At 39.4% G+C, this 26690-nt stretch overlaps 1 protein-coding gene across 1 annotated transcript; it reads left to right on the top strand.

Annotated features, from left to right (window-relative positions):
• Positions 1-1981: 1981 nt before the first annotated feature.
• TFAM (transcription factor A, mitochondrial) lies at positions 1982-11541 on the top strand. The gene is made up of 7 exons (XM_063103215.1): positions 1982-2238; positions 2779-2897; positions 4303-4373; positions 4933-5082; positions 6901-6996; positions 10087-10143; positions 10772-11541. The coding sequence occupies exons 1-7, from the start codon at positions 2138-2140 to the stop codon at positions 10916-10918; spliced, it is 741 nt and encodes a 246-aa protein (XP_062959285.1). The 5' UTR covers positions 1982-2137; the 3' UTR covers positions 10919-11541.
• The last annotated feature ends 15149 nt before the right edge of the window (positions 11542-26690 follow it).

Genomic DNA, 26690 nt, shown 5'->3' with positions numbered 1-26690 from the left:
GAAATTGAAGTATCTATGGGATAAGATGGTGAAGATGTCCAAAAGACTGTGTTTATATGGATATGGAACTAAAAGAAGAGGTCTGGATTCGATATAAAATATAGGAATCATGAGAAAACAACTGAAAGTTGGTCATGGGAGTAGATGAACTTTTAAAACAAAATAAAGAAACAGAACCCTGAGAAAGGTTGTAGTAAGTCTCCAAGTAAATATAAATGAAACCCTATGTCTTTTTGTTCAAAGACAGTTTGAGTAACTAGGTAATGTTTTATTTGTAAATACTGCTTTTAGAATAAAATTATCAGTTCAATGTAAATGAGTTTTAAGGAAGATCAGTATCTGATGAAAACAGAAATATTATAGATTTGAATTATAAGAACTTTACAGCAAGATTTATCAAAATGATACTTGAAAACAAAGAGATTTTTAAAATATCTAAAAGAAGTTTATTCAAACATCAGAAAGAACAAAAACATTCTAGAAAAATAGAGGGGAACCAAATTACTTTAGGAATCAGTTTAAATATAATTATAAGGAATTCTATCCCATACTTATCTCTACATTAGCACTGTGTTGTAATTGTTTACTTCTTTGCCTCTGCTACTAGACTTTAGGGGAGTAGTATGTATGTTTGGGGCCTTGTACATAGTATAAACTCAGAAGAAAAAAAAATCTGTTTCTTCCAGGACAGAATGGGAGGTTTGAACAGATGACCTGGAAGCTTTCTTTTAACCCTGAGAGTCTATGGAAAGGGAACTGGTAATAATTGCTCGCCGCTTAAAAGAAGTAGGCTTAGTCCTTTGTAGCTCCAAAGACCCAATGTTTTGAAGCTACTAAAAGGCAGGAGACTCTCACTCAGCTCAGTATTACTCTTGTAAGAATTTTCTAACAATTACTGGTCCAACAGAAGAAAAGCTGTCTCAGATCGGTCTTTGAAATAACTGATATTTAAGAGCTGAAGGGCTGTTAGATATCTACGTCTTGCCAATTTTCTTTATGCCAATGCCTATGCAGAAAATGGTATTCGTACAAATCAAAAATTGCACAGCACATCAGTCAGTATCTCAAGGCGCATTTATACATTCTCAGGGCTTTGGCTGGGAAAACTCTGATCTAGTATAACCTCCTCCTTTGCAGAGGGGGAAACTGAATCTCAGTGAGGGGATGCGACATTACTCCGTCGAGACGTTAATATTAAGGCTGGGTCTAGAACTGGGACTAGAACTACACTAGAGTCTGTGGATAACCAACTAGCCAAAGTGTCCTCCACTCAAATTGGTCTGGGGGTCAAACTTGAAGAGTACGCAGTAGGTGGGAGGACAGCCTAAATCCATATTGTTTTAAAAGTGGTCCCAACACCACTGGCATGAGAACTTATTAAACTTTGAAAAATTGTAGGTATTAAAAAACAAACAAACTTGTTAGACCGGCGGATTTGTTTAAGACGCAGATTCAAGGGCCACAGAGACATACTGAATTAGGCTCCGCTGTGAGGGCCGACAGCCTGCATTTTTCGGCCCGCGAATCCCCTGCGCTCTCGGGTCTCTTTCTGAACTCCGAGCTCCAGCCCTGGCTTGAGCTGAGGGGCTCCGCAGGACGCGCAGCACCCGCCAATTTGGCCCCGGAGCAGCGCGGGCTGACAGCAGTCCTGTGTCCTCGTCGTAAGACTCTCTGTTACGTACAGCCCTTCTGGCCGTCACAGGCGGACGCCGGCCAGTGCCCGGCAGGCGTGAGGCCTCCACCGACGCTCCATCAGCCTCTTGACCCCGCTGAGGTACAGACTGCGGGGGACGCCCGGGGGCAGAGGCGACTCAGCAGCGCCCCCTCGAGGCCAGGGCCCTCCGCAGGCGAGGATGCCCCTACTGTTTCCTTCCACCGCCCCAGCGCTTCTCCTCCTTTCTCGCAGTCCCGCCCACCGGGGACTCGCTACTGCGCCTGCGCCCATTCTGCCTTGTCCCGCCCCTTGCCTGCCGACCGGATGTTAGCCGACTTCCCATAGTGCCTCTCGAGTGGCGGGCATGATAGCCAAGTCGGGGGGTTTGCACGCGTGTTCGAGTGGTCTTTGTTGGGGGTTGTTGTTTTGTGCCCGGAGGCTCTACGAGATTGGGGCCAGGTCACTGTCTTGTCCGCTGGTGCTATGGCGCTTTTTCGGGGCGTGTGGCGCGTGCTGAGTTCCCTGGGAAAGTCCGGAGCGGAGCTGTGTGCCGGCTGTGGAAGTCGACTGCGCCTGCCCTTCAGGTAGGACCGCTCACCTGCGCCTCTAGAGGCGGTGGGGCCAGGACTTGCGGGGCTGCGGTGTAGACGGTCTGTCCCTCCTAGGAGGTCGAGCCACCGTGGCCCTTTGATTCAGACCTCGACCTTGCCAGGGGGACGGGTGGCTTTGAGACCAGGCCTTACTCCGTTCGTACCCCGTACCTTGCTTCCTGCTACCCTCTACCTCTTCCTCCCCTTCCCACTGTCCAGCACCCGTTCGGCGTCCTTTTCGAGGGCCCGCCAAGAGTCTCTAGGCATTGAGGAGGCGGGGCCCAGGAACTGGAGTACGGACGCTTTCCTTCACCCCCAGCCCTTCTCGGGAGGTAAGGGCTTTGAGACTTCAGCCCTGCAGGCTCTTCCCTCTGGTTAGGAAAAGGTTTTAAATAAGTCATTAGCATTCTTGTTGAAGGTGTCATATATGTATAGCATCTTGATGATACCTTATTTAGGATCTGTGTTCATATGCGTATGACTATTGGCAATTAAATACCTGACATTGGTTATTTTCTTTTTGTTTATATGTAGTTTTGTGTATATACCGAAATGGTTTTCGTCCACCCTGGCTAGTTATCCAAAGAAACCCTTGACTTCATACCTTCGATTTTCTCAAGAACAGCTACCTATATTTAAAGCTCATAACCCAGGTAAGGAGTCTTGGGGCTTGTCCTCTTCTCTAATGTAATAGAAAGCCCACTAAGGAGTAAAACTGCAAACATGATAACGCACTACCAAAGCATCCAGTGACTACAGGAACAATCATTTCGTTTGATGGTCTGTAAAATAGGAAGTATAACATTTTATGCTAAATAAAAATGCTTTAATATAAATGAGAGCTAATGAAAGATATTTTTAAATAGCACGTAGTGTGGAAAGCACCCTGGGAAGAGGATGAAAAAGCTGAATTTGGGGCCTAGTTGCCTTTGGTCTAGAGAACCACTAATGAATCATTTTATCTCTTGCTTATCTTGTTCTGCCTCAGGGAATTGTTAATAAAGTTGTAATGAAATAACTTATGTGGAAGTGTTCTGTAAACTGTACAGTTCTAGGCAAATTACTGCTAGTTTCAAGAGCTTTTTCACTGAAAATGGTTCCTTGTCTAGATTTCCCCAAAAAAGATTTCCAGGTAGGATGTTTGTTGACTACCTAGAAAGGCCTGTAGGGCCTTCATTTTGGGTTGTAGTATAAAGGTAATAGCTAAATTAATGATAGCTAATCTTTGCTTGTGAATTCTAAAGTCCTTTTACATGAAGTACATCACAGGGCACTTGTGAAAATCAAATGAGCTATAATAAAAATGCTCAAAGGAAATATGCGTAAGTACCCACATCTTTTTAAATGTGTGTTGGGACTAACAGGTGGTTTGTTAAATCAGTTGCACCCCATCATGACAGTCAAGATGAGGAAGGAAATGGAGAATAATGGATAGATTTTAGAATAGTTTATTTCCAAAAGGTTTTTCTGTAATTGAAATACAAAGTGGGTATTACGAATCAAGACTGTATTTTGTTGTTTAATTATGTTTTACGAACTTAATAATTCCTGAAAGACTTGAAAAAAATGTTTGTTTTCTTTTTAATGTTTTGATTGAAATATGGAAGTAAAAAACTTGAAGCAATTGATTATCCAGCTGCTTAAACTAGTAATCAATTTTTGAGGACGGTTTTTGGTGATAAGTGATATATTCCTAAGTTATTAAATAATGGACTTTTAACATTGTTGGATAAAGCTTTAAATTATTTAAATTAGTTGGATAAAGAAAAGTTAAATCATTGTATTATGTGTGATGTGGAGATGTCTGTAATATAACTTGCTTTTAGAGCTAATGGATTGTGCTCTCTTGGAAGTCTTTTGGTTTTTGGTTGTTTTTTTTTGAGGCGGGGGGGGGGTGGCAACTGTCTGGTATGGGGATCTGAAACCTTGACCTTGGGGTTACAAGGCTGTGCTCTAACCAACTGAGCTAACCAGCCAGCCCTGTTTCCTAGAAGTCTTTAGATATTAATTCTGAGACATAAGTTGTGAAATCTTTTTTCATTTTATTCTAATCCGTAGATGTGAAAAATACAGAACTAATTAGAAAAATCGCCGAGCTATGGAGGGAACTTCCTGATGCAGAGAAAAAGGTAAGTGTATAAGTTTTCAACATTGCTGGTCAGTTATTCAGTTTTTCTTTTTTTCTTTCTTTTTTTTTTTTTAAATTTGGCTGCTGGCAGGTGCAGGGATTCAAACCCTTGACCTTGGTGTTACAAAGCCACACTCTAACTGGCTGAGCTAACTGGCCAGTTTCCTACTGGCCAGTTTTTCTGCAGTTAGGAACAGTTGTCATGTTTTTTAAAGGACCAGATGGCCCGGACTTTTTTTTTAATAGCCATTATCTATAAAGGCACTTTAAACCTTCTAATCCACGTAAATGATGAGAATGTGGATGTATGGAGACAGAAGTGAAAGGTTGGCAGCAACTTGAAAATGGAGACTAATTGCTGCACTCTCACCTTGGTTAGCATGTGTATGAAAAATGTATGTTTTTAATCCATATTTATCTCATCCCAGAGCACATTTTTCACGTGATTATTCAATCTGTCTTAATCTGAAGTCATGCAGTTGTCTTTTCCTAACCAATGTGCTATGTTGAATTTGCCAGCAACAGTTTATTGACTTTTTATTTGGGTTTTTTATTTATAGATATATGAAGATGCTTACAAGGCTGACTGGCAGGCATACAAAGAAGAGATAAACAGAATTCAGGAACAGCTAACTCCAAGTCAGATCATATCTTTGGAAAAAGAAATCATGCAAAAACGTTTAAAAAAGAAATCATTAATAAAAAAGAGAGTGAGTACTATTGAAATACCTTTTTCCTGTGGTAAACAATTGAAATTTATATAACTGAATATTGGTAGTTTTCCCTTATTTTGGTGATAATGTGTAGATATGATATGGTGGAATGTCATCAGTCGGACTCCAGTAAGGGAAAAATGGGATAGTTCTCTTCTGGTACTAGGACCACTTGCCATTGAGTCTGTCTTGGAAATCCTTGTTGCTACTTTCAAATGATCCAATTAGTAAAAGGGAGACAAAAGAGATACTAAGAGTGAGAAATAGAGTACCTGTGTAGGGGTGGTATTTGGAAAGGTGATAACTCCAGTTTATTCTCTCTCACTCTCCCTTTCTTCTTAATGCAACCAGCCTGTACTAAGAGTGGAGAGGACTAGAAATGAGGATTCGGCAGATATGAGGGTTTTTTTCTTTTTTTTCTCAGTCCCTTTTGGAGTTGTCCTTCCTGTTAAAGACTCCCAGTGCCAGCTGATTCAGAGATCTAATGAGAAGTGTGGGGACCAGGAAGTTGCTAGCGAAGCTCTTAGGAGAGAAATCCTTAGCAGTAACTCTAGAAACAAAGGGAGAAATAGTTAAGTTGTAAAGTGCCTGGAGTCTACAGTAGTTTCAATACTAAGTGACAGAGAAATTCAGGAAAAAGAAAGTGATCTCTAGAGATATATCAGAGGAGCCCTGCTTTTATTTATGAATAAAATTTGGATTTGTTATTGGTTATAATCAAATTGCCATTAAGAGCCACAGAATTTGATAAATTACAAGTATTACTTACTATACAAGTTCAGAAACTAAGTAGGGTAATGCAGAATCCCTTGTCCTTCAAACTCAGGAGCTGAACCTATTTAGATTGCAAAGGATACTTACTCTTTTCCATAGTTTCTTCTCTCCTTTTGGTACTGTGTTATTCTGTTTTTTGTTGCTTATAACAGAATACCAGAAACAGGGTAATTTATAAAGAAAAGTAATTTATTTCTTAGTTTTAGAGGCTGGAAAATCCAAGGTCAAGGAGGCGCATCTGGTGAGGGCTGCCTTCTTGGTGGGAACTTTGCAGGGCATCACATGGCGAGAGGGGCTGATCATGTTAAGGTGCTCACTTGCTTTCCTTATAAAGCCACTAGTGCCACTCCTGCAATAACCCATGTATCCATTAATTCACTAATTCATGAATGGGTTAATCCGTTCATGAGGCCAGAACCCTCATGATCGAGTCCCCTCCCAAAGGTCCCACCTTTCAGATACCGTAGTCAGATTTCCCACCCTCTTCATACTGTTACAATGGGGATCAAGCTTCAATTTGAGTTTTGCAGGGACATTCAAGCTATAGCAGGAACCTAAAAAGAATTGAATTTAATACATCTCTTAAGCTTTAAAGGTTGAAAGACCTTTAAATTTAAATTCAGGAAAGGGAATGAGATGAGAGATTATTAAACAGATAGTTCAGTGTTCATGAGTTATGGTGGAGGCGTGTATTGATTTGGCCAAGGGGATAGTAGTGACCTGCAACGATGGAACTAGAATTGTTTTATCTTTTAAAAAGGTTTTGTACAGTTGTGTAGTTCATGGAGACCATGAAAATAATATGTAAAGGAAATGTTTAGTGTGGAAAATAACTCATGAAATCTATTATAATTTTTAAAACTTTGTGCAATAAAAAAATTTGGACCTCAGGATATTATGATCACGTACTTTATATAAGAATCGCAGCTTTCACTTTAAGGCACATTCTGTAATGCATAGTAGTGAATGAAGTTTCCATAGGTAAAATTAAGTCTCACAGAGGTTAAAACTACATTTGACCCTTCTATTTTTGTTATTCAGGAGTTAACAATGCTTGGAAAACCAAAAAGACCTCGCTCAGCTTATAATATTTTTGTATCTGAAAGCTTTCAAGAAGCTAAGGATGGTTCATCACAGGTAAAACAGAACTGCATTTGTTTATTAGATTTTTGTGTATTTTAATTTTAAAATATTTAGACAGGAAATTAGGGATGCCATATGTCAGATGGTGAAGAAAAGTGTAGTGAATTACAGAAATTAACTTTTTTGATGAGGACCTCTTTACTGTATCAAAAAATCCTTTTTCTTACCACATACAATTAATTTGAGTATGTAGTTGTCAATACATGCATACATTGCCAACTTGTTTTCATTTAAAAAACATAAAAATTTCAGATTTAAAGGTATGTTAAAGTTCTTCTGGAGACTTTTCTACTCTAGCAGTTCTTAAGCATTTTACAGTCACTTGAAAAAATGGAGTGTAACTACCATATTTTGTACTGTACTGGAAATTAAGTATAACCTATTGCTTCATGTAATGTCCTTTAATGAAGTTTTGATTATGCCAGTGGGAATGTGTTATACATGTGAATGTCATCATATAAATGTGTCTACGAAAAAAAAAAATCTTATCAATCACTGTTGTGGCTTAGTCTTTCCTTTTTTCCTTCTTAGAAGCTCCAAATGGGTAATTGTTTTCCTTGTACAATATCACATGTTAAAATAAGGAGATGGATATTCAGATGCCTAAGCCTTGTTAATCTGAGATGAAGTTTTTGGCACTCTGCTTCTTTGGGATTATTTGGATCTGTAGTTCATTTCACAAATCCTGTTTAATATATGATTAAATAATGTATGTGTGTGACATATACGTTACTCCCCTTGGGATTTTGTGGGGGTTTTTTGTATTTTTTGTGGGAGGTTTTTTGCGACTGGCCAGTATTAGGATCAAACTCTTGACCTTGGTGTTATGATACTGTGCTCTAACCAACTGACCTAACCATCTAGCTCTCTCCTTGGGATCTCAAATTCAATTTCTATGGCTCTCCATTACTGAAATGTAAGCCTTTCTTTTTTTTTGTTTTAGTTAGTATTTGCTTAGTCACTAACTTACCTGGGATTTAGTTTTCTTACCAGTACAGGAGAAAAGTTATATGCTAGAGAATCCTTCTAAATCAGTTCTTCCCAGCTCTGACTATACCTCAGAATTACCTAGGAAGCTTAATGTCTGGGCCCTAACCCTGGAAATTGAAATATAACTTGACTATATCATTTTTATTCATTTAAAAAATATTGGTTATCCATCCTTGTAGTTTAAAGAATCAAAATAACCATGTAAGGTATGAAAGATAGTTTTCACTGCCCTGTTATATTCCTTACTCCAGAAACACATCCCACTCACTGTTTCTGCTGATTCTTGTGATATCTACCTCTACATTTTTAAATAACATCCTTATAATGTTGCTTCTGAAGTTTTTTCAATTTTAGCCATCGTCCATCCTGTATTTAAGCATTACTCCCACTGTGGACATTTTAACTCTCATCCCATTGCTCACAGATTTCCATCCTGTACCTTCCAATATAGGTATAATTTTAGTTATATCAGCATTGAGTATATTATTATAATTTTGTAAGCTCTATTCACAGCTGAGCTGTGCCATATGCTATGATGGCTTTTCTTGTCTTACAAAACTTATTTTCCTTGAAGTTGTCTTATTATTTTTTGTTTTGTTTTTGTATTTATCAGTAATTCAACCCCAAACTCCAATATTCACCAGCTTTCAGTACATTTAGATGTATTAGATATTTTTTCAGTTTCAGTCTAAAGTCTCTGATTTGTTCCAGTTTGACCATTACCTTCTTATGCCTGGTATACTGCTAACATCCTGGAATCTTTCTTCATGATCATCCTCATGGTGCTTTTGCTTCTGTTGTCTTTCTTGGTTTACTCTGATTCTGGTATAGCATCTTCCCTAAGAACGGTGTATGGGAAATTGATTTTTTGTTTTGCTTGTCTGAAGATGTCTTTATCCTCATATTTGTTTGTTAGACTAGTTACAGAATTCTAGGTTGGAAATCATATTCCTTCAAAATTTTAAAAAGTGTTGCTCCTTTCTCCTATAGCTTATTGTATTGCTTTTGAGAAATATAAGACCATTTTGATTATTGGTCCTTTGATCTGGCTTCTTTTTTCTCCTGCTTCCTCTCTTGTTTTTTTGTTTGTTTGTTTGATTCTTTAGAACTCCTTTTATTTGTATATGGATCCTCTAAACTGGTCCTCCAGTTTTCTTATCTTTTCTGTACTGTTTTCCATTAGCATTCTTTGTATTTTTTCTGAGATACTGTATACATTTTCACTTAATGTCTCTGTTTGTAGCATGGTGGCATTGCACTCAATTGTACCTGCTTACACAGTGACTATTTTACTCCCTTGAGAGGATATATGTCCTAGAATCTGCCATGGTTGGTATTTAACCTCTTATTGATTTATTTATTTTTTGGTGGCTGGCTGGTAAGGGGATCCTAACCCTTCACCTTGCTGTTACCAAGTACCACACTCTAACCAAGCAGGCTAACTGGCCAGCCCTTAACCTCTTTTTTTTTTGATTGGAAGATAATTGGTTACATGTATTTGTAGGGTACAGATGGGTTTATCAATACATGTGTACAAAATGTGATCACATCAGGATAATTAGTATACTCCTGTTTACAAAACAATCTTTTTGACCCTTAACTGATTTCTCATTAACCCACCTCCCCTTTTCACTTTCCCCTTTCCCACCTCCCACCTCTAATAACCACAGTTCTGTTCTCTTTTTTTAAAAAGTTCACTGTATTATTGTGATTGATCCTTCCTTCCTTCCTTTCTTTCTTTCATCTCTTGTAAAATAATCTTTCACTCAGTCCTCCTGTGTTTAGCATTACCTTCTCCTCTGTTTTACACCTGTTTGGTGCTACCAATTCCTGTGCTGTTTGGAAATTCTGCACTATAAATCAAGTTGCTTTTAGATTTTCCTCACTGCCAACTAAGGAATTAGCAATTTATTTTTGTTAATTTTAACAGTTTAATAGTTTTAGTTTAGAAAGAAAAGGTGTTAAGAACTGATGAGTCTTTGCCTGTAATTCTTGATATTCGAGTATTTGTTATTGGAACAAGTAATGAAAAAAGATCGTTCCTTAATTATTGAAGTTCCCATATATGCTACTTAAACATATATTGTTTTACAGGCAAAGCTGAAGACTGTAAATGAAAACTGGAAAAATCTGTCTAGTTCTCAAAAGCAAGTAAGTATTACAGTTTTTAGTCTCAAGTGTCTAGTTAGAGCATCTTTTTTTTTTTTTTTTTTTTTGGTGGCTTGCCAGTACGGGGATCGAACCCTGGACCTTGGCGTTATCAGCATCATATTCTAACCGTCTGAGCTAAGAAGGCCAGCACCTTAGTTAGAATATCTGTAAGAGAATATATTAGGGCAAGGTTTGATTTATGTGAAAGCAGAAAGCAACCTTATTTTAGTAATAACACAGTTAAAGTAATTTAAAATTATTTTCATATTTTTAGAACCAGTGTGACTTTTCTCTCTTGGTGGTTTTTGACTGCAAATAAAATTAGTATTTAAAGCAACATCACTCATAAGCTTAGAGCATCTACTGTGTATCAAGTGGTGGTACTACCCTGTTTCTGCCTTCTTCCCATACCCTGAGCCCTGAAATTGTAACACCTTCATTAGAAGAGATAACAAAGCTTTATCTCTTAACCTTTTCTTATCTAATTTTTCTCACAAAAACATCCCTTCTGAAATTCCCCTTTATAAGTGTAGAATAGTAATGTTATTTCTAAAGTATATATGGAGGCTTTCCAGAAATTAGTTGCTTTTTCTAAATAAATCATTTTAAAAATTATACTTTTTCTCAGGTATATTTTCAGCTTGCTAAAGATGATAAAATTCGTTATGATAATGAAATAAAATCTTGGGAAGAACAAATGGTCGAAGTTGGACGAAGTGATCTTCTACGTCGCAAAACAAAGCAACAGACAGAAAAATGCACTGAGAAGTGTTAAAATAGAAGATTGAGTTCTGTTTACGATGGAGAGGCACAAGAAACCAATTAGGTCTCAATACCTGAAGTTATTGTAAAATTAGAAAGGATAAAGTTGGTAAACGTTTTATATTCAATTCCTTTTTTCTTTAGCCCATGGACTTCTGCCAGTTCAATACATTTTGTATTAGTATCTTGCTTTGGATACTAAACAGATAAAAAAGTTCACATGAAATTTATTTTGTGTTTAGGAGCTACTGAGGATCAAAATAATCCATGCAAATGAACAGTGAAACATTTTACCTTTGATAAAGGTAAATCAGACTGTGAAGTTTTTTTTATACTGGATGATAACTATGGAAGAGAGTATTCTTGTTTCCTTATATTATGGAGGTAGGAGTTACCTTTTTAAAATTGTCAAAAATTGTAGAAGCCACAGTGCTCTATGATATGTGCATTTTTTAAAAAGCAGCCAGAACTCACTAGGTAAATTCCCCTTCCTAGGTATAATTCATACTATATTTAGGGTTGGTGGTCATACATGCAAATGATTTCTGTTTTCAGTTGCAACTTTTTATGAAGGGACTGAGAGATTTATAAACCTTTTTCTCATTGTCTTTTTTTTCTCTAAAGTAAAAGCTAAGAAATTATGTACAAAATCTGCATATTGTTTTCTATTGCAATAGAATAAAAATTTTAATCTTTAATTTTACATGTTTCCAAATTATATGTTTTAAGGTGAAACATTTGTATTAGTTTGTGGAGTGTTGTTTTTATGGGGTTTTTTTGGGTTTTTTTGTTTTGTTTTGTTTGTTTTTCATTTTTAAGTAGGGAATTATATATTTTTTTCCAAATTATCATCTCTCTCTCTCTCTCTCATAAGAGTGTATTTATCCAGAAAGAAAATTTGTGTGGTATAAATTTAAAAATGAGAAATCTAAAAAAAACGGGCTGGTTGTTTATTCAGTTGGTTAGAGAATGGTGCTGATAACACCAAGGTCCAGGGTTTGATTCTTGTACTGGCCAGCTGCCCAAAATAAAGAAAGAAAGAAAGAAATCTAAAAAAGAAAAATTTCCAAAGTCTCTGCAATTTGAAACATTTTGCATAATATGTAAAGGTGTATATAAGGGATAGCCAACTATGGCCTATGGGCCAAATCCAGCCTGCTGCTTGCTTTTTATGGCCTGTGATCTAAGAATTGTATTTATAATTTTAATTGGTTTTTATTTTGTTTATTAATTTTTATTTTTTTGGCAGTTGGCCAGTGTGGGGATCTGAATCTGTGACCTTGGTGTGTTACACACTAACGAACTGAGCTAACCGGCCAGTCTTTTTGTTGTTGTTAAATAACTTTTAAAAAAGAAATTTTTCTGTGAAAATTAATATGAAACTTAATGTCCATAGATAAAGGTTTATTGGAATACAACCATGCTATTTTTTTACTTATCGTCTGTGGCTGCAAATTTTGTGTTATGACAATTGAGTAGCTGCCACAGAGACTGTAGCCTGCAAAGCCTAAAATATTTACTGTCTGGACCTTTACAGAAAAAGTCTGCCAACCCGTGGTCTACAATGTAGTGTAGTGTGACGACTGTTCCAATGTACTAATGGTTGAGATCGGTTTTTTTTTTAACTGTTTCAAATGTTTTTGTTTTAGAATCATTGTCACCCTTGTCTTAAGAGAAAAAAGGTCATCCTTACATAAGCTAAACAAACTCGCTCCCTCAGTGTTAGCAACAAAAATAATCCTTAGTCTCAAATTATGTTGTAGTATAATGAAAAAGATCCATATGGTCTGGAATGGGATTCTTTTAAATAATTTGATGTGGCTCAATAAAATGTACCTTGAGAGTTTTTCAGCTAGCACATACCATAAAAACTTCACAGTAGTTGGGAGCTATTTTTCTTTAGCATTTATTTATCCTCTTAGTAGAGTCAGCAAAGTCAAAAAAGTCCAAATTTACACCACTTGTTTGAGCAGAATAATTAATCTTTCATCATCAGTTCAAAGATACAGGATAACTTAGAATTTATATTCACTTTATATGTTATGCAAATTATTTAGAAATTGTAGATCCTAGATCTCCAGAAAGACTTTGAAGATTTTTCTTGTTTGTGGATAGAAAATAAGTAAAATGTCACAAAAAGGTGACTTGTTATATACTGAACTTGACAAAGGTAGGAAATGAAGAGAAATACATAGCTTAAGAGGAAACGTAAGGTTTAAATATGTAAAGGTGGGTATTTTCAAACAACTTTCCCCTGTGGGTATGAATACGGGACAGAGTTTGCCATTAGTAAAATAGATACTATAGGTTTGAGGCCAGAGTAGTTTGGGAGCAGAGGGAAAGAGGAGGGAGGGGTATTAGGGTCCATCACAGTCTTTCTCAATCAAGTTTCCAGGAGAGAATTAAGCCCTAATCCCCCATGGCATCTAGAATGGTACTCATTATGTACCATTCTTAGGAGAATGGAGAAAATTTTAAGTTAAATCATTGGCTCTGCTTCAGATGAACTCAGGGAGCATGTAAGAGTCAGTGTCTGTAATGAATATTATGGAATGAGTAAGAGAGATATGAGTTATGTAAACATCTACAGGACAAATGTAACATAAAAATCATCTTTTTAGTTACCCTACAGGGAAATTTCTTCTGAGGTCTTTTAGCATTTAACTACCTGTGCTATTTTATACTTACTTTTAAGTCATACCTTTCCAAATATTTTGGGAAGTTCAGTGTTGAGTAGGTTCTCAAAAGACAACTTAAAAATGTGTTAAACAGTGAAAAGAGGAGAGCAAAACCATTTTATGATAACATCAAATTTTATTTGGTTTTCTTTGTTTCTAAAATGTCATTGTGAGTACTTTAAATTAAGGATAACCTGATTTCCAAACCTTTCTTAATAAACTTCAGTATATGTAGAAGATTGCAATGTCATATATCAAATGCCATCCAATTGTAACAGTATACACATTTTCTGTTATAAAAAATAAGAACTCAACATCAATAACCAGTGGCCACTGACTTATTTTTTTAGACTTTTCTTAGTTTGACCCAACAAAGTAGTTGCTGTAGGAGCTAAAGATGAATATTAGAGGGAAAGAGACTGAAGAAATGAAATAAAGCAGGGTTTACACTATTATGAAAAGTCAAAGAGATTTTTATACTTTTGTTCATTGCAGTACCAATATTAGGTTTCTGAAATAATTTGTTGAGAGGAGAGAGGGTTCTGTGTTTAACTTTCTGATGTTTACCTAAAGGATACTGTATACAAATTCAACCTACTATCGTAAATTTGCTACTGCTTTTGGCTAACTCCTTTTTTGGAAATGCCATTTTCTTTTTTTACAAGGTCTTACAGTTTGGGAGGCTGGAAAGTCCAAAGTCCAGGGAACACCTCTGGTGAGGCTCTTGGTGGGGGTGACAGTGACCCGGGCGTCTCTCATGGCAGAAAATTGCAGAGCAGAGAGAGGCAAACTTCTTATGTGCTCTTCTTTTAAAGCCCTCAGAATCATGCTTCTGACCACCACTATTAATCCATTCACTACGGCATGGTTCTAAGAGAATCTAACCACCTCCTCAAGGCCCCACTTTTCAATTATGATAATAGGATTTCCTATCCTCAGTAGTTACAGTGGGGATTGAGCCTCAATGAGGATTGGAGGGTCATCTAATCTATAGCACAAGGCATATGTTTTTTTCTAGTTACTCTGAATGTGTATGTTTAGATTTCTGAATTTAAAAATTAATGTTACTGAACTATAAATGGATTTAAGGTAACTAGGAAATTTCACTGATTTTTTTTCTGACCTTCACTATACATATAACATTGCCACCAAGTTGTGCTAAAACAGGAAGTTTTTATATAATTAAATGATGGTATCCATTAATTCTCTTAATTTTACCAATTTTCACGACAAGAATATTCTTTTTCTTTTCTCCCCTCACAGCCACTCTCCCTCCTTTTCAAAGCAGCAAGCTATTACAAATTTGAAAATGTTACGAGCACAGACTATTGTGTGGGGTTTTTTTTGGTTCCTATTTTTATATGTTGTATGTTTTGAAATTTTAAAGCAGTAGTGTTCTTTTTTAAATTGAACTTCTGGAAACAATAAGGAAATGAATAAATTTAGTACTTTAAGTTTGTAAAACTTTCCAAACAGAAAGTAAAACTATACAAAGCTGGTATCATCAGTCTGTTACATTGTTCACAAATAAAGTACTTTTGTTAATTGATTAAATCATTGGTTATATTTCATGTAAAATACATAACATAAAACCATTCTCTAGTACATTTCAAAATGTTATACTGGCTAAGAAGCTAAATAATTAAAATTGACCCTAAACAAGAATTTAAAAATTTTAAATCAGCTAAACATTTTTTTCTGTTTGTTTTTTGGCTGCTGGCTGGTACAAGGATTGAACCCTGGAGCTTGGTGTTGTCAGAACCAACTGAGCCAACCATACAGCCCAAATAAGCTAAACATTTTTAATCATCCTAACATCATTTAAATCTCTTTTACATAATGGTTTCTGATTTGCATATGTGATGTGTAAGAAGATATTTGAATTTGTTCTTTTTGCCTATATTAATTTAAAATTTATCTCATTTTCCCCTCCACCTCCCACAAATCATGTATAAAATGGGAGAATAGGGAAGGGAGCACATAGTTTTGGCACAGTGACCTTTTATTATATAGGCTGCCAACTACCAGCCTTCCCATTTATTAAAATGGCAGATTTGATTATACCCATTTCTGAGATTCTATTTAAATCGCTTTCTTTTAGTGGAAATTTTTGTGCATTGAAGATTGGAATAAGTGATGAGAAGAGAGAACCAAATGTGTTTATTAATCATTGAGAAATTGTTGAAGTATTATGACTATCCTTCTCATTTCTGGGTTTTCTTTCCCCAGTCAACAGTCAGAACAGGTCATAGTAGTTGTGTGACTAAGGAGAATAGGAATTTTACTAGTGGTGGATATTTACACTACCAGTAGTTTTTTCAAGCTTCAATTTATACCCTCACTATAAGGCAATATTTAAATGAGAGTAATGGAGAATTCTTAAAAGTATGAATATTTTCTCTTAATTGTGACATTAATAACATTTGAAATTATGGAAGCTTTGCATCAAACATTATTTGGACCTAATTCGGGATATTTTCCCAAAGCTATCCCTTCACACTCAGTTTTTACTTTTGCAGACATCCTATCTGCCATTTGTAATAATAACAGCCTGAATGACAATTTGAAAGGATGGTGAGACAGGTCACAACCTATAATCAGTATTACTATTGACAGTGTTATCTTGGATTAAGAAGGACCATGTTCCTCTTTTTCATGGAAAATGGGAATGGATTGTTGATTCTATTTGTTGCTGAGTGTTGAGAACAAGAAAATGCCGTGAACAAAATGATTAGAACTAGCCCTTGCTCTCTTTATGAAAACCAAATGGTGAAAAAAGGCTTGGAAAGTGGTGAAACTGAACCCTCTTCCCTTCCAAAATTTCATTAAAGTGACTAAAATGGAAAAGTAGGTAGATAAATAAAGCAGCACTAGAAAATAAGAAACAGTACCATCAATAGAGTAACAATTTCTAGGTACTTTTGGAAGATAGGAGGTAGGCGGGGATTGACTGGTGCTCATTGGTGCCACCGTGAACAAACCACGTAAAGTGAGTGAAGCAGAAACACAGAGCTTTCACTAATTCCGAGCAGTGGCGGCTAGTAACAGATTAATCCCAAAGCAGTTGGAGAGAAATTGGGGGTTGCATGGAACACAAGAGAGGTATGTGCAAATGGACATAAAAAGTTGGCTTGTTTCTTTCCAGTTAGTATTTTGTTTAAACTGAGGAAAGTAGAGTGATATGCTCCTGCAGAGTGGACCATAGAGCTTTTAAACATGCAGATGCCTGGGCCAGACTCTGGAGGGTGGAATTGAACATTGGTCTTTTAAAAATATTCTCTAGGTTAAATAATGTGCAGCCAGGATTGAGAACCACTTGGTGGGAGTAGTGGTATAACTCAGAGCTTCCCAGCCTGGTGTAGAGGCGGTTATGGTATTCAGCGGGTTATGTATAGACCAATCATAATCCATTATCCAAACTGGAAGGTTTTTCAAGATAATAGGGGGAACTATTAATAATTCTGCCTGGACAACAGGCAACCTGGGACATATGGTCACTCTAGTTATGGGTGTGCTTAAATATTTATTCCCTTCAGCTCTTTTTGTAACTAGGCTGTTGTCTGGAGAGCCAGAGCTCCATCGGGAGCCTCTTCTGTTTATTTCAGTATGCCTTGTGAATATTAGCATCTTTAATGTGTGCCACGATGTGAAAAGATTGGTAAGTACTGTTTCTAGCTAACCTCAGGCTGCTTTTAACACATGTAGTAAGATGTGAGTTTCCTTTGAAAGAGATGTCACCTCCTTGGTGTTGAATTTCCAACTTAAACCCTGGCTGGTAGACTTCCGGTCAAGATAGCAGACACGGTCCCCAGTGTCACTCTCTCCCACAAATCAATGGATTTACAACTATAAAAATGTAAGATCAGCCAAGCTGGGGCAGCTGGAGCTCAGGTGAGGAGGAGGAGAGACCTATGGGTGTTATGAAGGCAGGAGAAACCATGAAGAGAGAAAGAAAAAACTGCTCTCAGTGTTTTGGGCTGCAGCCGCTTTAATGCTGAAGCACCTGGAGCAGGAGCCGGCAGAAGCCGCAGCTGTGCCCTTTAGATGGAGTTACTGGGAGGCAGAAGGTGAGAAGAGGACTTTGATGGCCCCCAGGACAGCAAGACCACTAACAGGGTTCCCGTGGACCCACACAGGAGCGAGGAGCCAAAACAGTTGAAAAAGGGGAGCCACTCAGGCCGGTGAGTCATCACAAGGGACTGGCGCACAGCCTGTCCCATGGGAAGTGTTTGGATCACCGGCGGTGGGAGAGATGGGCCCACCGGGAGAACACTGGTACACAGCAAGGACAGCCGATCCGCCCCCCAATCAGTGCAGGACCACTCAGAGGAGACTTGTCGGGAATGCAGAATTGCATGGGGTGCAGTTCGATGAAAAAACTCAGGCCCAAATCAGAGTTTCTACACAACCCAGGTGCACTGAGTACCTGGAGAACCGGAAGTACCTATAAGGTCAACCATTAAACCCTGAGCTGCACATAAAGCCTTCCCTAGGGAAACAGCAGCAAAGCAGCAATTTAGCTCAACCACACAGCTCAAGTACTGGTTCCCACAGGTAGTTCCCCTGTTTTAGCAGTAAGCAAAGGACAAAACCTTAGTTCTGGCCCAGGCACACCACGAATACCTTGGGGCCCACCAGGGGACATGAGGTATGGAGCCAGGGGCAGGACCCCTGCCCACAACCACTCACACCACCAGCACCTTGAGGCCCCACCCAGGAACCTGAGGATTGGAGCCAAGGACCGGACCCCACTCCCACATACAGGCACACCACCAATGCCTGGGGGGGACCCGGGGCTAGCAGCCAGGGACCGGAACCCCTTCCCACAATTAGGCTTACCATGCCAGCACCTTGGGGCCCACCCGGGGACCCAAGGCTTGGAGAAGGGACCAGACCCCCCTCCCACAACCAGGCTCACTATGCCAGCACCTTGGGCCTGCTCAGGGACCCAGGATAAGGAGTTGGGACTGGACCCAGCCTCCCACAACGAGGCATGCCAGGACAGTGCATCAGGGCCCGTCCTGGGGCCCGAGGCATTGAGAAGGGGATTGGATCCCCCTCCCACAACCAGGCACACCTCACCAGGGCCTCGGGTCCCAACTGGGGACCCAGGGAATGTACAAGGGGACTGGACCCGCCTTGCACAACCAGGCACCCTGTGCCAGCACCTCAGGGCCTGCCCTGGGAACCAGGACATGGAGTAGGGGACCAGACCCCCCTCCCATAGCCAGGCACACTGCGCCAGCACCTCGGGGCCAGCCTAGGGAGCTGGGGTAAGGAGCTGGGGACCAGACCCCCCCTCCCACAGCCAGGCACACTGGGACTGCACATCAATGCCCTTCTCAGGGGCCCCAGGTATGGAGAAGGGGACTGGACCCCTCTCCCACAACCAGGCATACCGTGTCAGCACCCCAGGTTCCATGCTGGGACCCAGGGTATGCATAAGGGGACTGGACCCCCCCTCCTACGACCAGGTACACCACACCAGTGCATTCGGGCCTGCCGTGGACCTGAGGCATGGAGAAGGCGAATGAAACCCCCTCCCACAACCAGGCATACTGTGCCAGCACCTTGGGACGTGCCTAGGGACCTAGGGTAAGGAGCTGGGGACTGGACCCCCCTCCCACAACCAGGTACACTGCCAGCACCACAGAGCAGGCCAAAAACATCCCCTCCATGTGGGTGGCCCACCACAGCCACCACGATAACCATGGCTGCTGTGAAGGTGGCTAGATGCCACAACCGCCACACAGATGGTCCACCAGCCACTGGAGTGAGTTGACACAAGGAGGTCACCAGCAGGGATAAAGAAAGGAGGATGTCTGTCTCCACAGAGCCCATTTCATAGTGACGGAAGAGACATCTGCTCTGTAATAGTATTGGGAGACCTGATCACGCCTCTCAGCATTGGACAGATTATTTGGCCAACAAATTAACAGAGTAATCACTATTCTTTCAGAGGGAGAGAAGAAATCTAGGGTGATTAGAGGGGGGAGGGCGAGAGGAAGGGGGATGGGGAGAGATTGGACAAAGACCATAAAGAATAATTACAATTTGTAACAATATATATGCTAGTAATATTGATTTGATCAACATATCTCAGTGTTGAACCCCCAAAATATGTATAATCAATTTTGATTCAATAAAAATTTTAAAAAATAAATAAATAAACCCTGGCTGGTAGACTTCTTCTATGAAGAAGACATTCTTCTTCATAGACATTCTTCTATGAAGCATGGAATCAAGCTAAGAACTCTTTCTCCCTTATTCCATACATAGTCAGACATGCATACTTTTTTTTCAAGAGCACATAGGAGTCTAAGGCTCAGAGGGAAGCACACACAGCTCAGCAGCCACTGAGGTGAGCCAAGACCTGCGAGGCACCGGGTTCCAGTCTAAGGTCCTGGGAGAAAGAGAAGTGCACACAGCCTAGCAGGCAGCAAGGTGAGCTGAGACCTGCATGGCACCAGGGTCTCAGTCTACAGCCACAGAAAGCTAGAACAGGAGCCAAGGTGGTGTAATATAGATGCCGTCACACCTGTCACCACAAGGACAGTTCACCACCAGAGTAGCAGTCAGGGCCACTCTACAGGCAACTTGCCACTCACTTGACTACACTGATATAAGAAGAGTCACCAGTAGAGCCTGCAAATAGAGGAGGAAGTCTTTATCCTCAGCCAACCCCAGAGTAACAGAAGAAGCAAGTCCTCTACCAGATGACCAAACATCAATGAAAAAATACTAGAACTACAAATGAACAAGAAGATATGGCACCACCAAAGGAATACAGTAATGCTCAAATTCCAGACCCCATAGAACAGGGAATCCTTGAAATGTCCAAAAAAGAATTCTGAGCAACGATCTTAAGAAAGCTTGAAGAAATAAAAGAAGACTCAATTAGAGAACACAAGGAAACAAGAAAAAATATCCAGCATATGAAGGTGGAAATTTACAAAGAGATTAATACCTTAAAAAAGAATGTAGCAAAACTCCTGGAAATGAAAGATTTACTCATTGAAATAAAAAGCACAACAGAGAGCTTGAGCAGCAGACTAGAGCAAGCAGAAGAAAGAATTTCAGATGTTGAAGATAGTCTTTTCAAAATAACCCAGGCAGACAAAAAAAAAAAAGGAAAAGGAATTAAAAATAATTAGGAAAATCTAAGAGAGATAGCAGCCAACCTCAAGTGCTCAAACATCCAAATTGTGGGTATTCCAGAAGGGGAGGAGAAAGGAAAAGGTATTGAAAATGTATTCAAGGAAACAATAACAGAAAACTTCCCAGGGGTAAGGAAAGATGCAGACCTTCAGATACAGGAAGTTCAAAGGTCTCCAGATCCAATACAAAAAGATCCTCTCCAAGACACATTATAGTCATATTTGCAAAGCTCAAAGACAAAGAATTCTAAAAGCAGCAAGAGAAAAGCGTCAAGTCACCTATAAGGAAACCCCACCAGACTAAGAGCAGACTTCTCGACTGTAACCTTACAGGCCAGAAGAAAGTGGAATGATATATTCAAAACACTAAAAGAAAAAAATTGCCAGCCAAGAATTCTTTACCCAGCAAGGCTCTCCTTCAGAAATGAGGGGGAAATAGTGTATTTCCCAGACAAACAAAAGTTGTGGGAGTTCACCACCACACAACCAGCCATGCAAGAAATTCTCAAGGGAATCTTCATCTGGAATCTGAATAATGAATGTCACTAACACAGATACACAAGAAAGAGCATGTATACTTATGACTGACAGCTTCAAAATATGGGGGAGGAAAATAGTTGGTGCACTTAGGAAACAGAAAGGAGACAAGTGTGGCTGGAGTGTAGTAGATACTTTGGAGAATATAAGATATGGTCAGTGGTAGATAGCTCAACGTTAGGCAGATCTGAGATGCTGACAGATAATTGCTTATCCAACCATCAGAACTGATGATAGAAGGACTTCAAATTTGAAGAACCGTTCATATCTGAAAATACGTTTTAAAATTTTTAGTTGGAGTTTTATTTCTTTAGTTGATGCATTTTAGCAGCCTTTTTGAGATATAATTCACGTATCATACAATTTAAAGCATACGATTCAAGTTTTTTAAGTACATTCACAAAGTTGTGCAAACATCACCACAATCTAATTTTAGAACATTTTTACCACTACTAACAGAAACTTTATGCCCATTCACAGTCACTCTCCATACCCCAGCCATATCCCTAGGCAATCAGCAACCATTAATCTACTTTCTGTCTCTCTATATTTGTCCATTGTGGACATTTCTTATAAATGAAATCATATAATAAATATGTGGTCTTTTGTGATGGTTTTTTTTTTTTCACTCGGGTTAGTATTTTCAAGATTTATCTATGTTGTAGCACGTATAAATACTTCATTCCTCTGGTCAAATACTATTCCATTGCATAGATAGTGGGTATTTCAAAAAGTCTGGGAAAATAGAATTAAAGACAATGCAAGTCTTTCCATGAACTTTTTGAAGTACCCTCTTATACCACATTTTATTTATCCATTGCTCAGTTGATGAACATTTGGGTTGTTTTTACTTTGGTCCTATTATGTAACACTGCTATCAACTGTGTTCAAATTGTTGTGTGGTGTTTGTTTCTGTTTCTCTTGGACATATACCTATGAAATGCTGGGTCATGTGGTAACTCCATCTTAAACTCTGAAGAGCTATGAGACTGTTATCTAAAGTGGTTGCACCATTTTACATTTCCCCAAGCAATGTATGAGGGTTCTAGTGTCTCATTGTCCTTATTAATACTTGCTATTGTATGTCTTTTTGATTTTAGCCATCCTAGTGGGTGTGAAGTGGTATCTCATTGTGGTTTTTTTTTTTTTTTTTTTTTGGCGTTTTCGTGACCGGCACTCAGCCAGTGAGTGCACCGGTCATTCCTATATAGGATCCGAACCCATGGCGGGAGCGTAGCCGCGCTCCCAGTGCTGCACTCTACCGAGTGCGCCACGGGCTCGGCTCTCATTGTGGTTTTGATTTGTGTTTACATTCTGACTAATGAGGTTGAGCATTTTCTCATGAGCTTTTGGCTAGTTGTATGTCTTCTCTGGAGAAATGTTTGTTCAGATTCTTTGCCCATTTTTAAATTGGGTTATTTATTTTTTTTTAGTATAGTTTCAAGAGTTCCTTATATATTCTAGACATAAGCCTCTTATAAGGTACGTGAATTACAAATAGTTTCTCCATTCTAGGGACTGTGTTTTCACTTTATTGATGGTATCATTTGCAGCACAAAAGTTTTAATTTGGGGGCAGGCTGGTTAGCTCAGTTAGTTAGAGCATGGTGCTGATAACACCAAGGTCCAGGGTTCAACCCCTGTACTGGCCAAACACCAAAAAATATATATATTTTTTAATTTTGATGATGTCCAGTTAATATTTTTTTCCTTGGCTGCTTGTTTTTTTGTTGTTATATCTAAGAAACCATTGCCAAATCAAAGTTCATCAAGATTTACCCCCAGTAGTTTTCTTTTAAGTGTTACATAGCTTAGCTCTTACATAAAGATCTGTAATCCATTTGGGCATAATTTTTGTGTATGGTGTGAGGCAGGGGTCCAGCCTTCCTCTTTCATTTGTAGGTATCTGCTGTTCTAACACCATTTGTTGAAAAGCCTATTCTTTTTCTATTGAATTGTTTTGACAACCTTGTGAACAATCAATTGACTATGAAATATATGGATTTATTTCTGAAGTCTTAGTTCTATTACACTGATCTGTATGACATCTTTATCCCACTACCGCACTATCTTGGCTGGCTGAACATCAGTGCCACAGTCTTGATTACTGTAGTTTGTAGTAAGTTTTATAATCAGGAAGTGTGAGTTCTCCAATTTTGTTCTTTTTAAAGATTGTTTTGGCTATTTGGATCTCTTTCATTCCGTTATGAATTTTAGAATCAACTTGTCAATTTCTGCAAAGAAGCCAGCTAGGATTTTGATAGGGATTTTGTTGTATCTGTAGTAGAATTGGTGCATTTTTATATTAAATTCTATTGTTCTTTGTCATCAATGGCATCTTCATATTAACTTGCATATACCAAATATAAAAATTTGTTCTCTACATAGCTTTGGAGCATGATCATGGGTCACCCTAACAGTGAGGGGGGCTACTGTGCAGCTAATAGTCTTCTGTACTTGTGGAAGAGCAGAGGAAATAGCACATTCAAAGGTCTTATGTGGGGATGGAGAGAATTAGCTTGATTCAAGAGATATTTAAGAGCTTGAATCTGCAGGACTTGATAATTGATGGAGTATGAGAGATAAGGTAGAGAAAAAAATAAAAGATTTTGCTCAAGTTTCTTTGGGCAACCAATATGGGGAATGTTGGAGAAGGAGCTGAATTCCTTCAACCTGACCATTTTTATGCCTAGACCTGTGGAATTCTGGTCTCTCAAGGCTATTGTGTCCAGGGCTCAAACGGCAGGACAAGACCAGAATCTAGAAGTCAGGCATGTACACAAAAATTTGTTGAAGCTGGGAGGGTTGATAGAGTTATTGCATTTAACAGAGCCAAGGGTTTATTTGTATAGAGATTATATAGTTTGGATATGTTCCCCCCACCCCAAAGCTCATGTTGAAGTCTGATACCCAATGTGGCAGTGTTGGGAGCTGTGTAAGTCATGGGGATGGATCCCTCATGAATAGATTAATGCCCTCTCTCAGGGGGAGGGTAAAGAGTGAGTTCTCACTATATTAGTTCCCATGAGAGGTTATCATTTAAAGGACCTTGGCATCTCCCCCCCTCCTCGCTTCCTCTCACCATGTGATGTGCTTGAATCCACTGGCAGCCTGCTGCTTTCCACCATGAGTGGAAGCAGTCTGAGGCCTGCACTGGATGCAGCTGTCCCAGAATCGTGAGCCAAATAAACCTTTTTTCTTTACAAATTACCCAGTCTCAGATATTCTGTGATAGCAACATGAAAACAGACTAATACAAGAGACAAAAATAAAAGTTCTGAATGCGCATCCAAGGAAATCCAAGAGTGCACCTAAGGAGAGCAATACTCCTGGGGAAAGAAGGGTGTTACTACAGTACTGTAGGTGAAGATATAGGACCTGAGATGTCAATAGAGGTTAGGCTGGAGTGTCTAATACCAGGTGCTCAGCTGGCAAGTGTGAAGGGCTTTGCTGGGGGAAATGGGAACAGATTCCAGAACTAGGAGAATAGAATAAAGAACATCAACCATCTGGAGTCTGAAGTTCATCAAAATCAATTTTTATCAAATGAAGTTAAAAACAAGAATCATCTGCAAAACATGTAAAATGGAAATTCCTGGGTCACACTCTCTACAGATCAACAAGAAGCTCAAGTGATTTGGCATGTATTAGTTCGTTTCTGTTGCTTATAACATAAGTACCTGAAACTGGGTGATTTATAAAGAAAACAACGTTCATTGCTTACAGTTTTGGAGGCTGGGAAGTCCATAATGTAGGGAACACATCTGGTGAGGGTCTTGGTGGTGGCGACAGTGACTCAGGAGTCACATGGCAGAAAATGACAGAGCAGAGAGATAGTTCCTCATGCACTCTCCTTTTCTTTTTTTTTTTTTTGTCTTTTTCGTGACCAGCACTCAGCCAGTGAGTGCACCGGCCATTCCTATATAGGATCCGAACCGCTCCCAGGGCCGCACTCTCCCGAGGGCGCCACGGGCTAGGCCCTGCACTCTCCTTTTAAAGCCCTCCCTGACCACCCCTGACCACCATTATTAACCCATTCACTACTGCATGGTCCTATAATCTAATCACCTCTTCAAGGCCCCACCTTTCAATGATCATAATAGGATTTCCCACTGTAGGGAAAGTGAAGGAAAATGGTCAAGGCCCCTCAGATGTTCAGAATCTTGCCAAGCATTTGATGTAAATAGGCACGTGTGCCCAGGTGTTCCTTGGTTATTGTCTAATGTAATTGAGCGTGTGCACCCAGGTGTCCTGGGTTATGATTTAAGTATAAAGGATGAGTGGCTCTGATCCTCTGTGCCTCCCCCTCTCCCCGCCCTTGGGATGCCCGAGGGAGGCTGCTACTGTTGCTGGAGGCTGTTGCTGCCAGTGCCCCCAGGATGCCCTGAGAGGACACTGCCACTGCTGCTATTGCTGCTGTAAGCTGCTACTGCTGAGGACTGAGTTCATGTTGTCTGCCAATGGCTCCCAGGATCCTTCCCAATTACCTAGTGTGGACCAGCATGTGAGGGGTGTGCTGACCCAGCCTGGCATGTGAGGGGTGTGCTGACCCAGTCTGTACAATAGGTTTGAAGGTTCTGGGCCCTAGCCCTGACAATACAAATGGAAACTTAGTATAACTGAAATAGTGAAATATTTTGGCTTTGATTATGAATTGCTTTAAAAATACAATTGCCTAGCCATACAGATGGTGTAGTTGAGTAGCTTTACAATTGGTGACCTTGTCAGGATTCTGACAATGGCCCTAACCTGACACCCACCCTTAAGAGTTACAGTGGATATTAAAGTTTGGAGAGACATTCAACCTAAAGTGCTGCAGCAAATGGAATATTGGTCACAATTTGAGAAACACAGATGAAACTATCAAAAAGACCAATTTAATGATGAATCAGCAGACTACTGGGTGATGTGTGTTCTGTTTAGATCTAATGTATGAATGGAGATTGATGTTATCTACCAGAAGTAGAGCTGTATTAGATAGACCTTTGGCCAATCCTGTTCAGTCACCCTCTAAATCAGTGGTTTTTGACTTGGTGGGGAAGTGGGGAGGGCAGGCAAGTTTGCCCCTCAAAACAATTGGCATTATTCTGAGAAATATGATTGTCATGACTGGGAATCACACTACTGGCATCTAGTGGAGAGGACAAGGATGGCACTAATCATACAATGCATAGAACAGTCCCCACAAGAAAGAACTATCTAGTCCCCAATATCAAGCTTGCTGCTGTTAAGAAAACCTGCTCTAAATCCTAGGCCAACATGAGATCTTGGAGTAAAGTGAGGAGTAAGGCTAGCAAGATTCAAGACACATGGCTTAAGGGAGTTCTAACTCATTTTCTTTAGGGTTGCTACTATTAGCAATACCCACACCACTAACAAAAGAAATACTAAACTTTATGGGAAGAGAAGGATTA

The sequence above is a fragment of the Cynocephalus volans genome, chromosome 7 (assembly GCF_027409185.1).
Source record: "Cynocephalus volans isolate mCynVol1 chromosome 7, mCynVol1.pri, whole genome shotgun sequence".
NCBI lineage: Eukaryota > Metazoa > Chordata > Mammalia > Dermoptera > Cynocephalidae > Cynocephalus > Cynocephalus volans.
Note: the sequence above shows the minus strand (reverse complement) of the source record. Positions and strands in the feature narration are given on the sequence as shown.